We start from the raw sequence: 18,018 nt of genomic DNA on the forward strand, positions 1-18,018 counted from the left end.
CCTCACCATGAATCATACATACATTAAATAACCTTGCCAACCAGTCAACAATACAATCACCCCTTTTTTAATAAATTCCACTGCAATACCATCCAAACCTGCTGCCTTGCCGGCTTTCATCTTCCGCAAAGCTTTTACTACCTCTTGTCTGTTTACCAAATCATTTTCCCTAACCTTCTCACTTTGCACACCACTTCGACCAAAACACCTTATATCTGCCACTCTATCATCAAACACATTCAACAAACCTTCAAAATACTCACTCCATCTCCTTCTCACATCACCACTACTTGTTAACACCTCCCCATTAGCCCCCTTCACTGAAGTTCCCATTTGTTCCCTTTTCTTACGCACCTTATTTACTTCCTTCCAAAACATCTTTTTATTCTCCCTAAAATTTAATGATTCTTTCTCACCCCAACTCTCATTTGCCCTCTTTTTCACCTCTTGCACCTTTCTCTTGACCTCCTGCCTCTTTCTTTTATACATCTCCCACTCATTTGCATTTTTTCCCTGCAAAAATCGTCCGAATGCCTCTCTCTTCTCTTTCACTAATAAACTTACTTCTTCATCCCACCACTCACTACCCTTTCTAATCAACCCACCTCCCACGTTTCTCATGCCAGAAGCATCTTTTGCGCAAGCCATCACTGCTTTCCTAAATATATCCCATTCCTCCCCCACTCCCCTTCCGTCCTTTGTTCTCACCTTTTTCCATTCTGTACTCAGTCTCTCCTGGTACATCCTCGCACAAGTCTTCTTCCCAAGCTCACTTACTCTCACCACTCTCTTCACCCCAATATATATATATATATATTGGGTCACTCATTCCTCCGCTTCCCCACGCCACCCCGCTAACGCGGGAGACATATATATATATATATATATATATATATATATATATATATATATATATATATATATATATATATATATATATATATATATATATATATATATATATGATTTATACATTTTTTCATACTTTGTCGCTGTCTCCCGCGTTAGTGGGGTGGCGCGGGGAAGCGGAGGAATGAGTGGCCCAACCCACCCACATACGCATGTATGGGCATGCACGTCCACACACGCGCATGTGCATGTCTGTGCATCTCAACGTATACATGTGTATACACACGGAGACATACGTACATGTGTGTATATATATATATATATATATATATATATATATATATATATATATATATATATATATATATATATATATATATATATATATATATACATATATATATATATATATATATATATATATATATATATATATATATATATATATATATATATATATGTATGTATGTATGTACATAGTTCATACTGTCTGCCCTTATTCATTCCCGTGGCCACCCCGCCACACATGAAATGACAACCCCCTCCCCCGCGTGTGCGCGGGTTGGCGCTGGGAGGGTGCAACGTGGGCCACATTGGTTCACACTCTGTCTCTGGCTGTCATGTATAATGCACCGGGACCGCAGCTCCCTTTCCACATCCGGGCACCGCGGAGCTTTCCGTGGTTTGCCCCATACACTTCGCGTGCCCTGGCGCAATCCATTGACAGCGCGTCACATGTATATGTATATACATGTGTATGTGGGTGGGTTGGGCCATTCTTTCGTCTGTTTCCTTACGCTACCTCGCTAACGCGGGAGACAGCGACTAAGTATAATCAATGAAATAAAATAAGTATGTGTGTGTGTATGAGTGGATAGGCCATTCTTTGTGTGTTTCCTGGCACTATCTCGCTGACATGGGAGGCAGCAATTAGTTATGATAAAGAGATACAAAATAGATATAGATATAGATATAGCATTAATGGGACAGCCTTGATTAGCGCATCAGCTGTCCAAGACATCTCAGCTAACAAAGAAACAAAATATGATTTTATCAGCAATGTCAAGTTGGTTAACTCTCGAATTAGCAAAAGAAGTCTTAAGTGAAATGTTACACTTGATTTAATGTTTAAATTGATTTTTTGATGTTTTTCTAAATTTCAGGATTCAGAAGTGTTAAGAGCTTGGTTGACAGATCTCCGTTTTGAGGAATACTATGAGAAGTTCATATCAGCTGGATATGATATGCCAACTATCTCACGGATGACCCCAGAAGACCTGAATGCCATTGGCATCACAAAGCCTGCTCACCGCAAGAAACTTAAGGCTGAGATAACCAGACTCAACATCTCTGATGGACTACCAGACTTTATACCGGTAAGAATTTAGACTTGATATTTGTTAGAAAAAATGTACATTTAGTTTGATGAGAAACATTTGAGTCCGAGTGAGATGCAGATAAAATGTTGTGTGTTGATAAAAACAGAAGATGTAGACTGAGTTCAGCAGATGAAGGAAACAGTTCAAAGACCTCTTAAACTGTTGTCTTTGGGCCTAGTGAGAGGAAAATTGAGGGTAGAAGTGATTGTGAGGAACATTAGAGATTGGAGTTATTGTTAGGCAGAGATTAAAAACAAAGAAATAAAGTAAGTGCTTCTGATGTTGAATTGTGGAAAAAGCTCATAAAGGGTTTCATGATTAAAGTTGTGGAAAGGGAGTGAAATGGTGGAGAAGTGCTTTCATAAGATGTGTGTGTGTGTGTGTATGTTGTAAAGATATCATAAAGAATGACAGGATGAAATGCACAGATTGTGGTGTAAGAATGAGGGCTTGGGAAGTGAGTCAGTTGTTCGCTGATGATATAGCGCTGGTGGCTGATTCGGGTGAGAAACTGCAGAAGTTGGTGACTGAGTGTGATAAAGTGTGTGAAAGAAGAAAGCTGAAAGTAAATGTGAATAAGAGCAAGGTTATTAGGTTCAGTAGGGTTGAGGGATTTGGCAGCGGATGGAACCATGGAGGCAGAGGTGAGTCACAGGGTGGGGGTTAAGGGCAAAGGTTCTGGGAGTATTGAAGAACGTGTGGAAGGCGAGAACGTTATCTCGGAAAGCAAAAATGGGTATGTTTGAAGGAATAGTGGTTACAGCAATGTTATATGGTTGTGAGGCATGGGCGATAGATAGGGTTGTGCGGAGGAGGGTAGATGTGTTGGAAATGAGATGTTTGAGGACAATGTGTGGTGTGAAGTGGTTTGATCGAGTAAGTAATGAATGGGTAAGAGAGAGGTGTGGTAATAAAAAGGGCGTGGCTCAGAGAGCAGAAGAGGGTGTATTGAAATGGTTTGGTCACATGGAGAGAATGAGTGAGGAAAGATTGACAAAGAGGATATATTTGTCAGAGGTGGAGGGAAGGAGGAGAAGTGTGAGACCAAATTGGAGGTGGAAGGAGGGAGTGAAAAAGATTTTGAGCGATTGGAGCCTGAACATACAGGAGGATGAAAGGTGTGCAAGGAATAAAGTGAATTGGAATGATGTGGTATACCGGGGTTGGCATGCTGTCAGTGGATTGAACTAGGGCATGTGAAGCGTCTAGGGTAAACCATGGAAAGTTTTGTGGGGCCTGGATGTGAAAAGGGAGCTGTGGTTTCGGTGCATTACACATGACAGCTAGAGTCTGAGTGTGGACGAATGTGGCCTTTGTTGTCCTTTCCTAGCAGAGGGGAGGGGGTGTCATGTCGTGTGGTGGGGTGGCGGCGGGAGTGGATGAAGTCAGCATGTATGAATATGTGCATGTGTTTATATGTATATCTGTGTATGTATATGTATTTATTATCCCTGGGGATAGGGGAGAAAGAATACTTCCCACGCATTTCTCACATGTCGTAGAAGGCGACTAAAGGGGACGGGAGAGGTGTGGTAATAAAAAGGGTGTGGTTCAGAGAGCAGAAGAGGGTGTATTGAAATGGTTTGGTCACATGGAGAGAATGAGTGAGGAAAGATTGACAAAGAGGATATATTTGTCAGAAGTGGAGGGAAGAGGAGAAGTGGGAGACCAAATTGGAGGTGGAAGGAGGGAGTGAAAAAGATTTTGAGCAATTGGGGCTTGAACATACAGGAGGATGAAAGGTGTGCAAGGAATAGAGTGAATTGGAATGATGTGGTATACCGGGGTTGGCATGCTGTCAATGGATTGAACTAGGGCATGTGAAGCGTCTAGGGTAAACCATGGAAAGTTTTGTGGGGCCTGGATGTGAAAAGGGAGCTGTGGTTTCGGTGCATTACACATGACAGCTAGAGTCTGAGTGTGGACGAATGTGGCCTTTGTTGTCCTTTCCTAGCGGAGGGGAGGGGGTGTCATATCGTGTGGTGGGGTGGCGGCGGGAGTGGATGAAGTCAGCATGTATGAATATGTGCATTTGTATATATGTATATCTGTGTATGTATATGTATTTATTATCCCTGGGGATAGGGGAGAAAGAATACTTCCCACGCATTCCTCACGTTTCGTAGAAGGCGACTAAAGGGGACGGGAGCGGCGGGCGAGGAACCCTCCCCTCCTTGTATTTTAACTTTCTAAAAGGGGCAACAGAAGAAGGAGTCACGCGAGGAGTGCTCATCCTCCTCGAAGGCTCAGATTGGGATGTCTAAATGTGTGTGGATGTAACCAAGATGAGAAAAAAGGAGAGATAGATAGTATGTTTGAGGAAAGGAACCTGGATGTTTTGGCTCTGGGTGATACAAAGCTCAAGGGTAAAGGGGAAGAGTGGTTTGGAAATGTCTTGGGAGTAAAGTCAGGGGTTAGTGAGAGGACAAGAGCAAGGGAAGGAGTAGCACTACTCCTGAATCAGGAATTGTGGGAGTATGTGATAGAGTGTAAGAAAGTAAATTCTAGATTGATATGAGTAAAATTGAAAGTTGATGGAGAGAGATGGGTGATTATTGGTGCATATGCACCTGGGCATGAGAAGAAAGATCATGAGAGGCAAGTGTTTTGGGAGCAGCTGAATGAGGGTGTTAGTGGTTTTGATGCACAAGACCGGGTTATAGAGATGGGTGATTTGAATGCAAAGGTGAGTAATGTGGCAGTTGAGGGAATAATTGGTATACATGGAGTGTTCAGTGTTGTAAATTGAAATGGTGAAGAGCTTGTTGATTTATGTGCTGAAAAAAGACTGGTGATTGGGAATACCTGGTTTAAAAAGCGAGATGTACATAAGTATACGTATGTAAGTAGGAGAGATGGCCAGAGAGCGTTATTGATGGACGCACGAAAGAGAGACTTTTGGATGTTAATGTGCTGAGAGGTGCAACTGGAGGGATGTCTGATCATTATCTTGTGGAGGCGAAGGTGAAGATTTGTGGGGGTTTTCAGAAAAGAAGAGAAAATGTTGGGGTGAAGAGAGTGGTGAGAGTAAGTGAGCTTGGGAAGGAGAGTTGTGTGAGGAAGTACCTGGAGAGACTGAGTACAGAATGGAAAAAGGTGAGAACAAAGGAGGTAAGGGGAGTGGGGGAGGAATGGGATGTATTTAGGGAAGCAGTGATGGCTTGTGCAAAAGATGCTTGTGGCATGAGAAGCATGGGAGGTGGGTTGATTAGAAAAGGTAGTGAGTGGTGGGATGAAGAAGTAAGATTATTAGTGAAAGAGAAGAGAGAGGCATTTGGACAGTTTTTGCAGGGGAAAAAATGCAAATGTGTGGGAGAGGTATAAAAGAAAGAGGCAGGAGGTCAAGAGAAAGGTGCAAGAGGTGAAAAAGAGGGCAAATGAGAGTTGGGGTGAGAGAGTATCATTAAATTTTAGGGAGAATAAAAAGATGTTTTGGAAGGTGGTAAATAAAGTGCATAAGACAAGAAAACAAATGGGAACATCGGTGAAGGGACAAATGGAGAGGTACTAACCAGTAGTGATGAAGTGAGAAGGGAGATGGAGTGAGTATTTTGAAGGGTTGTTAAATGTGTTTGATGTTAGAGTGGCAGATGTAGTGTGTTTTGTTAGGGGTGGTGTGCTAAGTGAAAGGGTCAGGGGGAATGGTTTGGTAAATAGATAATGGGTAGTGAAAACTTTGCAGAAAGTGAAAGCCAGCAAGGCAGTGGGTGTGGATGGTATTGCTGTGGAATTTATTGATAAAGGGGGTGACTGTGTTGTTGATTGGGTGGTAAGGATATTCATTGTATGTACAGATCATGGTGAAGTGCCTGAGGATTGGCGGAATGCTTGCATAGTGGAATTGTATAAAGGCAAAGGGGATAAAGGTGAGTGTTCCAGTTACATAGGCAGAAGTTTCATGAGGATTCCTGGAAAATTATATGGGAGGATATTAATTGAGAAGGTAAAGGAAAGTACAGAGCATCAGATTGGGGAAGAGCAGTGTGGTTTCTGAAGTGGTAGAGGATGTGTGGATCAGGTGTTTGCTTTGAAGAATGTATGTGGGAAATACATACAAAAACAGATGGATTTGTATGTAGCATTTATGGAGCTGGAGAAAGCATATGATAGGGTTGATAGAGATGCTTTGTGGAAGGTTTTAAGAGTATATGATGTTGTAGGTAAGTTGCTAGAAGTGAAAAGTTTTTACCAAGGATGTAAGTCATGTGTACGAGTTGGAAGAGAGGTAAGTGATTGGTTCTCATTGAATGTCGGTTTGCTGCAGGGGTGTGTGATTTCTCCATGGTTATTTGATTTGTTTATGGATGGGGTGGTTAGGGAGGTGAATATTTCTCCATGGTTATTTAATTTGTTTATGGATGGGGTGGTTAGGGAGGTGAATGCAAAAGTTTTGGAGAAAGGGGCAAGTATGCAGTCTGTTGTGGATGAGAGAGTTTGGGAAGTGAGTCAGTTGTTCTCTGGTGATACAGCGCTGATGGCTGATTCAGGTGAGAAACTGCAGAAGTTAGTGACTGAGTTTGGTAAAGTGTGTGAAAGAAGAAAGTTGAGAGTAAATCTGAATAAGAGCAAGGTTATTAGGTTCAGTAGGGTTAAGGGTCAAGTTAACTGGGAGGTAAGTTTGAATGGAGAAAAACTGGAGGAAGTGAAGTGTTTTAGATATCTGGGAGTGGGCTTAGCAGCACATGGAAGTGGAAATGAGTCACAGGGTTGGGGAAGGGATGAAGGTTCTGGGAGTGTTGAGGAATGTGCAGAAGGCAAGAATGTTATCTCAGAGAGCAAAAATGGGTATATTTGAAGTAATAGTGGTTCCAGCAGTGTTACATGGTTACAAGGCATGGCTATAGATAGGGTTATGCGGAGGAGGGTGGATGTGTTGGAAATGAAATGTTTGAGGACAGTATGTGGTGTGAAGTGGTTTGATCAAGTAAGTAATAAAAGGGTAAGAGAGATGTGTGATAATAAAAAGAGTGTGGTTCAGAGAGCAGAAGAGGGAGTGTTGAAATGGTTTGGACACATGGAGAGATTGAGTGAGGAAAGATTGACAAAGAGGATATATGTGTCAGAGGTGGAGGAAGAAGGAGAAGCAGGAGACCAAATTGGAGATGGAAGGATGGAGTGAAAAAGATTTTGAGCAATCGGGACCTGAACATACAGGAAGGTGAAAGGCATGCAAGGAATAGAGTGAATTGGAATGATATGGTATACCAGGGTCAATGTGCTGTCAATGGATTGAACAAGGGCATGTGAAGTGTCTGGGATAAACCATGGAAAGTTTTGTTCAGCCTGGATGTGGAAAGGAAGCTGTGGTTTTGGTGCATTACACATGACAACTAGAAACTGAGTGTGATTGAATGTGGCCTTTTTTGTCTTTTCCTGGTGCTACCTCGTTAAGGGGTAGGGTAGCGATGGGAATGGATGAAGGCATCAAGAATGAATATGGACATGTGCATAGCTGTGTATGTCTGTGTATGTACATGTATGCTTATGTTGAAAGGTATATGTATGTATATGTATGTGTGTGGACGTTTATGTATATACATGTGTATGTGGGTGGGTTGGGCCATTCCTTGTCTGTTTCCTTGTGCTTCCTCGCTAACGCAGGAGATGGCGATTAAGTATAGCAAAATAGGTGAATAAGAATGTTATTTATTTACTTAATCTCTGTTTCTTGCATCAGAAAGGTAGTGCCAGGAAACAGATGAAGAATGGCTCATCCACTCATATATGTATATTTTTTTTTTTTATTTTTTTTTTTAATTTTCCAAAAGAAGGAACAGAGAAGGGGGCCATGTGAGGATTTTTCCCTCAAAGGCCCCCAGTCCTCTGTTCTTAACGCTACCTCGCTAATGCGGGAAATGGCAAATGTATATATATATATATATATTTTTATATATATTATATCTATATATATATATTATGAGATGAGAGAGCTTGGGAAGAGAGTCAGTTGTTGTTCGCTGATGATACCGCGCTGGTGGATGATTCATGTTGAGAAACTGCAGAAGGGCTGGGTATGTTTAAGGAATAGTGGTTCCAACCAATGATGTATGATTGCTGAGGCGTGGGTATGGATTAGGTTGTGCGCGGGGAGGATGGATGTGCTGGAAATGAGATGTTTGAGGACTAATGTTTGGTGTGAGTTGAGTTTGATCGAGTGAGGTAACGTAGGGTCCGAGAGCTGTGTGGAAATAAAAAGCGGCGTGGTTTTTTTTGAGATGGCAGAAGAGGGTGTTTTGAAGGGGTTTTGGGGGCACATGGAGAGATGAGTGGGGAAAAAGATTGACAAGAGGATATTATGGGGTCGAGGTGGAGGGAAAACAAGGAGAAGCACTCCAGGGAGGAGAAGAGGGGGGGGGAGGGAGGAGAGGGGAGAGGGGGGGGGGAGGGGGAGGGGGAGGGGGGTGAGGGAGCGAGGGGGGAGAGGAGGGGGGGAGGGGGAGGGGAGAGTGGGAGGAGGGGGAGAGGGGGAGAGGACCCAAATTGGAGGTGGAAAGAATAAAGATGGAGTGAAAAAGTTTTTGTGTGATCGGGGCCTGAACATGGCAGGAGGGTGAAAGGAGGGCAAGGACTAGAGTTGAATTGGAGCGATGTGGTATAGGGGCTGACGGTGCTGTCAGTGGATTGAATCAAGGCTGTGAAGCGTCTGGGGAAAAACCATGGAAAGCTGTGTAGGTATGTGATTTGGTTTGTGGACGTTTTTTGAAAAGGTGTATCGGGGAGGGGGTTGGCCATTTCTTTCGTCTGTTTCCTTGCGTACCTCGCAAACGCGGCGAGGGGGGGGGTGACAACGACAAAGTATAAAAAAAAAAAAAAATAAAAAAAAAAAAAAAAAAAATAAATATATTATATACATATATATATATATTATATATATATATTTTATTAATTATATATATATATATATATATCTAATATATATATGTAGTATTCGGGAATTTATGCGTGGACAGCTGGGAGAATGAGTGTGAACAAATGGGGCTTTGTTGTTTTACCTAGTGTACTCGCACACATGCGGGGGGGGGGGGATGGTTATTATTCATTGTTGTGTCGGCGAGGGGGGTGGGCGATGGGAATGAATAGGGGCAGGCAGTGTGGAATAGTGGTGCATGGGTTTATATGTATGTGTCTGTGTGTGTATTCTTGTGTACATTGAGATGTTATAGGAATGTATATTTGGTGTTTGTGGGCGTGGCTGTGTGTGTACCTAGTGTGTTGGGGGTGGGTTGTGCCATTTCTTTCGTCTGTTTCTTGTTACGCTTACCTCGCAAACGCCAGGAGAAGCGACAAAAGCAAAAAAAAAATGAATAAAATATTTTTTTTTTTTATACATTCTACACGCTTTTCCATGGTTTCCCCGGGGCTTCACAATGCCCTTTTTTCCAAACCCCTGACAGACTAAAAACCCCGGTTTTTTATACCCCCATCGCTCCAAATTTACTTTATTCCTTGCCCTCCCTTTTACCCTCCTGCATGTTCAGGGGGCCCCCATCACCCAAAATCTTTTTCCCCATCTTTCCAACCCCCAAAATTTTGGGCTACCTTTTCCCCCTGTTCCCTCCCCTCCCACACATATATCCCCTTGGTCAATTTTTTCCCCCAAATCATTCTCTCCAAGGGGACCAAAAAACCCTTTCAAAACACGCCTTCTGTTTTCTCAAAACCTTTTCTTTTTATTTCCCACATCTCTTTACCCTTTGTTTTCTTACTCGAAACAAACCAACCCCACACCAAAACCCTTGTCCCCCAAAAATCTCCTTTCCCGCACCCTCCATCCTCCTGGCACAACTTTTTCCAAAAGTCCACGCTCGCCAAACCCTACAACCCTTTTTGGAACCACTATTTCCCTTTAAAAAATACCCATTTTTTTGGGTTTCCGAGATAAATGTTTTTCGACTTCCCACAAATTTTTCAAAAGGGTCCCCGAATTTTGCCCCCTCCCCCACCCCATGGTCCCCATCGGTTTTCCCTTGGGTTTTAAACCACTGCCAGGGTCCAAATCCCTTTTCTAAAAACTTCACTTTTTTTTCCAAGGGTTTTTTTCCATTTAAACTCACCCCATTGACTTGACCCCAACCCCACTGTACCTAATTTAACCCTTTCCCCTTATTCACTTTACCCCTTAACTTTTTCTTTTTAACCCCTTTTCCCAAAATCAGTCAAACCCGCTTCTGCAGTTTTTTCACATGAATCAGCCCCCAGGGCTGTATCATCAGCGAACAAAAAACTGACTCAAATTTTTCAAGCTCTCTTTACCCCAACAGACTTCATTTCTTTCCCTCTTTCCAAAACTCTTGCTTTTACCTCCCCAACAAAACCCCCTCCATAAACATTTTTAAACAACCATGGAGACATCACACCACCCCTGCCGCAAAACTACATTCATCTATATTTTTTTTTTTTTTTTTTTTTTTATACTCGTCGCTGTCTCCCTCTGGTTTTGCGAGGTAGCGCAAAGGCAACAGACGAAAGAAATGCCCACCACCCCAAACAAATGTACATACACATCGTCCACACCCGCAAACTATACATACCTACACAGCTTTCCATGGTTTACCCCGGGACCTTCCACATGCCTTGATTTCAATCACTGACAGACGTCAACCCCTGTATACCACATGCTCCAAAATTTACTCTATTCTTGCCATCCTTTCACCCTCCTGCTGTTCAGGCCCCGATCACACAAAATCCTTTTCATTCCATCTTTCCACCTCCATTTTGGTCTACCTCGCTCTCCTCGTTCCCTCCACTCTCCGACACATATATCCTCTTGGTCAATCTTTCCTCACTCATTCTCTCCATGTGCCCAAACCATTTCAAAACACCCTCTTCTGCTCTCTCAACCACGCTCTTTTTATTTCCACACATCTCTCTTACCCTTACGTTACTTACTCGATCAAACCACCTCACACCACACATTGTCCTCAAACATCTCATTTCCAGCACATCCATCCTCCTGCGCACAACTCTATCCATAGCCCACGCCTCGCAACCATACAACATTGTTGGAACCACTATTCCTTCAAACATACCCATTTTTGCTTTCCGAGATAATGTTCTCGACTTCCACACATTTTTCAAGGCTCCCAAAATTTTCGCCCCCTCCCCCACCCTATGATCCACTTCCGCTTCCATGGTTCCATCCGCTGACAGATCCACTCCCAGATATCTAAAACACTTCACTTCCTCCAGTTTTTCTCCATTCAAACTCACCTCCCAATTGACTTGACCCTCAACCCTACTGTACCTAATAACCTTGCTCTTTTTTCACATTTACTTTTAAACTTTCTTCTTCCACACACATTACCAAACCCCGTCACCAGCTTCTGCAGTTTCTCACATGAATCCGCCACCAGCGCTGTACCCCTTTCAGCGGAACAACAACGACTAAATTTCCAAAGCTCTCTCATCCCCAACAGACTTCATACTTGCCCCTCTTTCCAAAACTCTGCATTTACCTCCCTAACAACCCCATCCATAAACAAATAAACAACCATGAGACATCACACACCCCCGCGCAAAACCTACATTCACTGGGAAAAACCAATCACTTTTCCTCTCTTCCTACACTACACATCCTTAAAATCCCGTAAAAACTTTTCCAACTGCTTTTAACAACTTGCCTCCCACACCATAATTCTTAATACCTTCCACAAGCATCTCTATCAACTCCTATCATATGCCTTCTCCTCCAGATCCATAAATGCTACATACAAATCCATTTTCTTTCTAAGTATTTCTCACATACATTCTCGAAAGCAAACACCGGGTCCACAATCCCTACCACTTCTGAAACCCACGCTCTTCCCCAATCTGATGCTCTGTACATGCCTTCACCCTCCAATCAATACCCTCCCATATAATTTACCAGAATACTCAACAAACTTTACCTGGGGTAATTTGAGCACTCACTTTTAAACCCCTTTGCCTTTGTACAATGGCACAAATGCCCATTCCGCCAATCCTCAGCACCTTACCATGAGTCAACATACATTAAAAAAAAACCTTTAAACCCCAACCAGTCAAAAAATACAGTCACCCCCCTTTTTAAAAAATTTTCCACTGAAAATACCCCCCAAAACCTGCTCCCTTTGGCCGGCGTTCATCTTCCCAAAGCTTTTACTACCTCTTCCCTGTTTCCCCAAATCATTTCCCTAACCCTCTCACTTTGCACCCACCTCGCAAAAAAAACACCCTATATCTGCTCACTCTGTCATCAAACACATTCAACAAACCTTAAAAAACTCATTCCACCCTCCTTCTCACATCACCACACTTTTTATCCCCTCCCCTTTTAAACGCCCTTCACTGAAGTTCCTTTTTGCTCCCTTGTTTTAAACGCACCCTTTTTACTCCTTCCAGAACATCTTTTATCCCCTAAAATTACTGATATTCCCCCTCACCCCAACTCTCATTGCCCTTTTTTCACCTCTTGCACCTTTTCCTCTTGACCTCACTTTTCTCTTTCTTTTATACTTCTCTCCCCACTCAATGCATTTTTTCCCTGCAAAAATCGTCCAAATGCCCCCTCTCTTTTTTTTTCACTAATATTTACTTCTTCATCCCACCACTCCTACCCTTTCTAAACACACCCCCCCTCCCACTCTTCCCCATGCCACAACCCATTTTTTGGGCGCAATCCATCCCTGATTCCCTAAATACATCCATTCCTCCCCCACTACCCTTAAACTTCCTTTGTTCTCACCTTTTCCTTTCTGTAACACAGTCTTCCGGTATTCCCACACAGGCTCCTCCCAAGCTCATTTACTCTCACCACCTTCTTCACCCCAAACATTCACCCCTTCTTTTCTGAAAACCCATACTAACTTCACCTTAGCCTCCACAAGATAATGATCAACATCCCTCCAGTTGCACCTCTCAGCACATAACATCCAAAAGCCCTTTTTTTCTCGCAACGCCTGTCAATTAACACGTAATCCAATAAGCTCTCCCATCTCTCCTACTTCATAAGTATATTTAAAGTATATCCCCGCTTTTTAAACCAGTATTCCCAATCATCAGTCCTTTTTCAGCACATAAATCACAAGTTTCTTAACCATTTCCTTTTACAACACTGAACACCCCATGCATACCAATTATTCCCTCAACTGCCACATTACCACCTTTGCATTAAAATCACCCATCACTATAACCCGTCTCGTGCATAAAAAACCGCAACACCTCATAGCTGCTCCCAAAACACTTGCCCTCCCTGATCTTTTTTCTCATGCCCAGTGCAATTGCCCCCAATAACCCCCCACCCTCTCCATCAACTTTCAATTTTAACCCCTTTATAATTGAGAATTTACTTTTTACATTCTAACACATACTCCCACAACTCCTGTTTCAGGAGTAATTTTCTCCCTTCCCTGCTCTTGTTTCCCCTCACAAAACCCCTACTTCACTCCCCGAGACTTTTTCCCAAACCCCTCTTCCCCATTTACCCTTGAGCTTCGTTTCACTCAAGCCAAAACATAACACCAGGTTCCTTCCCCAAACATACTACCTATCTCTCCTTTTTTTTACATCTTTGGTTACATCCACACAACCCTTTAGGCACCCCACTCTGAGCCTTCGAGGGGGAAACACTCCCCGCTGACCCTTCTTTTGTTTCCAAATTTTTGAAAGTTAATACAAGGAGGGAAATAATAATTATATATTATATATAAAAATATATAATATTATAATTTAATTAATGGGTAAAGAAACTTTGATTTAATATCGAGAGGAATTAAGAGTTGATCATTACGTTGGACGAAATAAATTTTTTTGGGGCAAAAAAAGGAGTAATTTTTACAATTTAATAAGTACTTGGAAGGACACTTTTGAGGAATCCGGAAAGATGATACAGAATTGGAAAAGGGGAGAAAATGGAAGTAAAAAGGGGGGGGGAAAGTATTTAGAAACATATGTTCGCAAAAGTCTGGGCATGAGAAAGGGGGGAGGGGGGTTTTAAAAGGGTAGAGTGGTGGGGTAAGAAGTAAATTATTTGTGAAAGAGAAAGATAGGCATTTGGAAATTTTTGCAGGGGAAAAAAGCAATTTATGGAGATTTAAAAGAAAAAAAGGGGGTCAAGAAAAGGGGCAAAGTAAAAGAGGGGAAATGAATTGGGGGAAGAGTATCCCTTAAATTTTTTTGGGGAAAAAAAATGTTTTGGAAAAGTAAATAAATGCGTAAGACAAGGGGGGGAAAAGGAACCTTTAGTAACGCAATGGGGGGGTGATAACAAAGTGGTGATGGGGAAGGGATGGGTGAAATTTTACTTTTTTGAAGTTTTGATATAATGGGAGATAAAGGGGGTTTTGGTCGAGGTGGTTTGCAAGGAGGGGTTAGGGAAAAAAAGATTTGGTAAACGAAGGGTAGAAAAGCTTTGCGGAAATGAAAGCCGGGAAGGGAGCATTTGGATGTATTGTTGGAATTTATTAAAAAAAAGGGGGGACTGATTTTGACTGGTTGGTAAGGTTTTTTAAAAGTATGTATGACTATGTGAGGGCCTGAATGCGGAATCTGCATAGGCCATTAAAAGAAAGGGATAAATGAGTGCTCAAATTAAAGTATAGTTTGTTTTATAAAAAAAAAACCTTAATTAATGGGAGGGTATGATTAAGGTGAAGGCATGTACAGAGATCAGATTGGGGGAAAAGGGAGTTGGGTTTCAGAATGGGAGAGGATTTTGGATCAGTGTTTGGTTTGAAAATGTATGTGAGAAATACTTAAAAAAAATTTTATTTTTTAAAAATTTTGGAAAAAAGGGCCCTATGGGTAGATTTGGTGGTTTTGGAATTTGAAAAAAATATGGTGGGGGGAGGGAAGTTTTAAACAGTAAAAGTTTTTTTCAAAGGGTGTAGGCATGGTACGTGTAGAAAAGGAAAGTGATTGGTTCTCAGTGAAGTATTTTGGGCGGGGGGTGTGATTCCCAGGGTTTTTTAAATTTTGGGTTTATGGATGGGTTTAGAGGTAATGCAAGGGGTTTGGGAAAAAGAGGGAAAGTATAAAGTCTGTTGGGGGAAAGAGTTGGGGAAATGAGTCTTGTTTTCCCCTGATGATACAGCGCGGGTGCTGATTCATGGAAAAACTGCAGAAGGGTACTGAGTTTGGAAAAGGTGGTAAAAGAAATTTTAGAAAAGGAAAAAGGGCAAGGTTTTTAAAGTACAGTAGGTTGGGGGTAAATTTCCATTGGAGTAGTTTAATGGAGAAAAAGGAGAAAAAAAAGTGTTTAGATATCGGGGAGTGGATCGGGCGCGAGGGGAACCATGGAGGAATGGAATAGGGGGGGGGAGGGGGAAAATTCGGACCCCCCCCCTTGAAGAAGTTTGAAGTCGAGAACTTTAAATCTGGGAAAGAAAAATGGAAATGTTTGAAGAATATGTTCCCAAACAATGTTGTATGGTGCGGGGCTGGGCTATGATAGAGTTTGCGCAGAGGAGGGGATTGTTTGGAAATGAAAGTTTGAGGACAATGTTTGTGTGAGGTGGTTTGATCGAGAAAAGAAAACGAAGGGTAAGAATTGTGGAAATAAAAAGAGCGTGTTGGAAGCAGAAGGGGTTTTTTTGAAATGGTTGGCACAGGAGAGATAGGGGGAAAGATTGACCAAGGATTAGGGTTTTGGAGGTGAGGAACAGGAGAGGGGAGACCAAAATTTTGGAGGGGAAAAAAGGGAGTAAAAAAGATTTTGTTGATCGCCCTGAACAAGAGGGTAAAGGGAGAAAGGGAAAATAGAGAATTGACGATTGGTATACCGGGGTTTTGACGTCAGTCAGTGGATGATCAGGCATGTGAAATCTGGGTAAAAACCCTGAAAGCTTGTAGGTATAATATTTGCGTGTGGGACTATGTATACATGTGAAGGGGTGGTGGGCCATCTCGTCGGTTCCTGCGCTACTCCAAAAAACCCGGGGAAAAGGACAAGCAAAAAAAAAAAAAAAAAAAATATATAATAAATATATATATAATAAAATTATAAATTTTTTAAAATAAAAATTCTAAATAATATTAAAAGAAAATTAATTATAAAGGGGCGAAATGGGAGGATAACAAGTAGTGTGAGTGGAAGATGGGTTTAGTATTTTGAAGGTTTTGAATGGCTGATAAGTGGAGATAAAAGGGTGTTTTTTTTCGAGGTGGTTCAAAGTGGGGAGGTTAGGAAAATGATTTTAACAGAGACGAGTTTGTAAAGCTTGCGGAAGATGAAAGCCGCAAGGGAGCAGTTTTTTTGTATTGCGTGGAATTTAATAAAAAAGGGGTGAACTATTTGACTGGTTGGTAAGGTTATTAAATGTATGTATGACTCATGGTGAGGTGCCTGAGGATTGGCGGAATGCGTGCATAGTGCCATTGTACAAAGGCAAAGGGGATAAGAGTGAGTGCTCAAATTACAGAGGTATAAGTTTGTTGAGTATTCCTGGTAAATTATATGGGAGGGTATTGATTGAGAGGGTGAAGGCATGTACAGAGCATCAGATTGGGGAAGAGCAGTGTGGTTTCAGAAGTGGTAGAGGATGTGTGGATCAGGTGTTTGCTTTGAAGAATGTATGTGAGAAATACTTAGAAAAGCAAATGGATTTGTATGTAGCATTTATGGATCTGGAGAAGGCATATGATAGAGTTGATAGAGATGCTTTGTGGAAGGTATTAAGAATATATGGTGTGGGAGGAAAGTTGTTAGAAGCAGTGAAAAGTTTTTATCGAGGATGTAAGGCATGTGTACGTGTAGGAAGAGAGGAAAGTGAATGGTTCTCAGTGAATGTAGGTTTGTGGCAGGGGTGTGTGATGTCTCCATGGTTGTTTAATTTGTTTATGGATGGGGTTGTTAGGGATGTAAATGCAAGAGTTTTGGAAAGAGGGGCAAGTATGAAGTCTGTTGTGGATGAGAGAGCTTGGGAAGTGAGTCAGTTGTTGTTCGCTGATGATACAGCGCTGGTGGCTGATTCATGTGAGAAACTGCAGAAGCTGGTGACTGAGTTTGGAAAAGTGTGTGGAAGAAGAAAGTTAAGAGTAAATGTGAATAAGAGCAAGGTTATTAGGTACAGTAGGGTTGAGGGTCAAGTCAATTGGGAGGTGAGTTTGAATGGAGAAAAACTGGAGGAAGTGAAGTGTTTTAGATATCTGGGAGTGGATCTGGCAGCGGATGGAACCATGGAAGCGGAAGTGGATCATAGGGTGGGGGAGGGGGCGAAAATCCTGGGGGCCTTGAAGAATGTGTGGAAGTCGAGAACATTATCTCGGAAAGCAAAAATGGGTATGTTTGAAGGAATAGTGGTTCCAACAATGTTGTATGGTTGCGAGGCGTGGGCTATGGATAGAGTTGTGCGCAGGAGGATGGATGTGCTGGAAATGAGATGTTTGAGGACAATGTGTGGTGTGAGGTGGTTTGATCGAGTGAGTAACGTAAGGGTAAGAGAGATGTGTGGAAATAAAAAGAGCGTGGTTGAGAGAGCAGAAGAGGGTGTTTTGAAGTGGTTTGGGCACATGGAGAGGATGAGTGAGGAAAGATTGACCAAGAGGATATATGTGTCGGAGGTGGAGGGAACAAGGAGAAGAGGGAGACCAAATTGGAGGTGGAAAGATGGAGTGAAAAAGATTTTGTGTGATCGGGGCCTGAACATGCAGGAGGGTGAAAGGAGGGCAAGGAATAGAGTGAATTGGAGCGATGTGGTATACCGGGGTTGACGTGCTGTCAGTGGATTGAAGCAAGGCATGTGAAGCGTCTGGGGTAAACCATGGAAAGCTGTGTAGGTATGTATATTTGCGTGTGTGGACGTATGTATATACATGTGTATGGGGGGTTGGGCCA

The 18,018-nt window shown here is 42.3% G+C and overlaps 1 protein-coding gene across 6 annotated transcripts in view; it reads left to right on the forward strand.

Moving 5' to 3' along the window:
• LOC139758841 (uncharacterized) overlaps positions 1 to 18,018 on the forward strand; it is a 557,798-nt gene that overhangs the window by 493,723 nt on the left and 46,057 nt on the right. For all 6 annotated transcript variants that reach the window (XM_071680695.1, XM_071680691.1, XM_071680693.1 and 3 more), the window contains one exon: positions 2,013 to 2,225. In XM_071680695.1, the coding sequence (XP_071536796.1) occupies positions 2,013 to 2,225 (213 nt within the window). The remainder of the gene's footprint in view (positions 1 to 2,012; positions 2,226 to 18,018) is intronic.

Source organism: Panulirus ornatus, chromosome 31, assembly GCF_036320965.1.
Source record: "Panulirus ornatus isolate Po-2019 chromosome 31, ASM3632096v1, whole genome shotgun sequence".
NCBI lineage: Eukaryota > Metazoa > Arthropoda > Malacostraca > Decapoda > Palinuridae > Panulirus > Panulirus ornatus.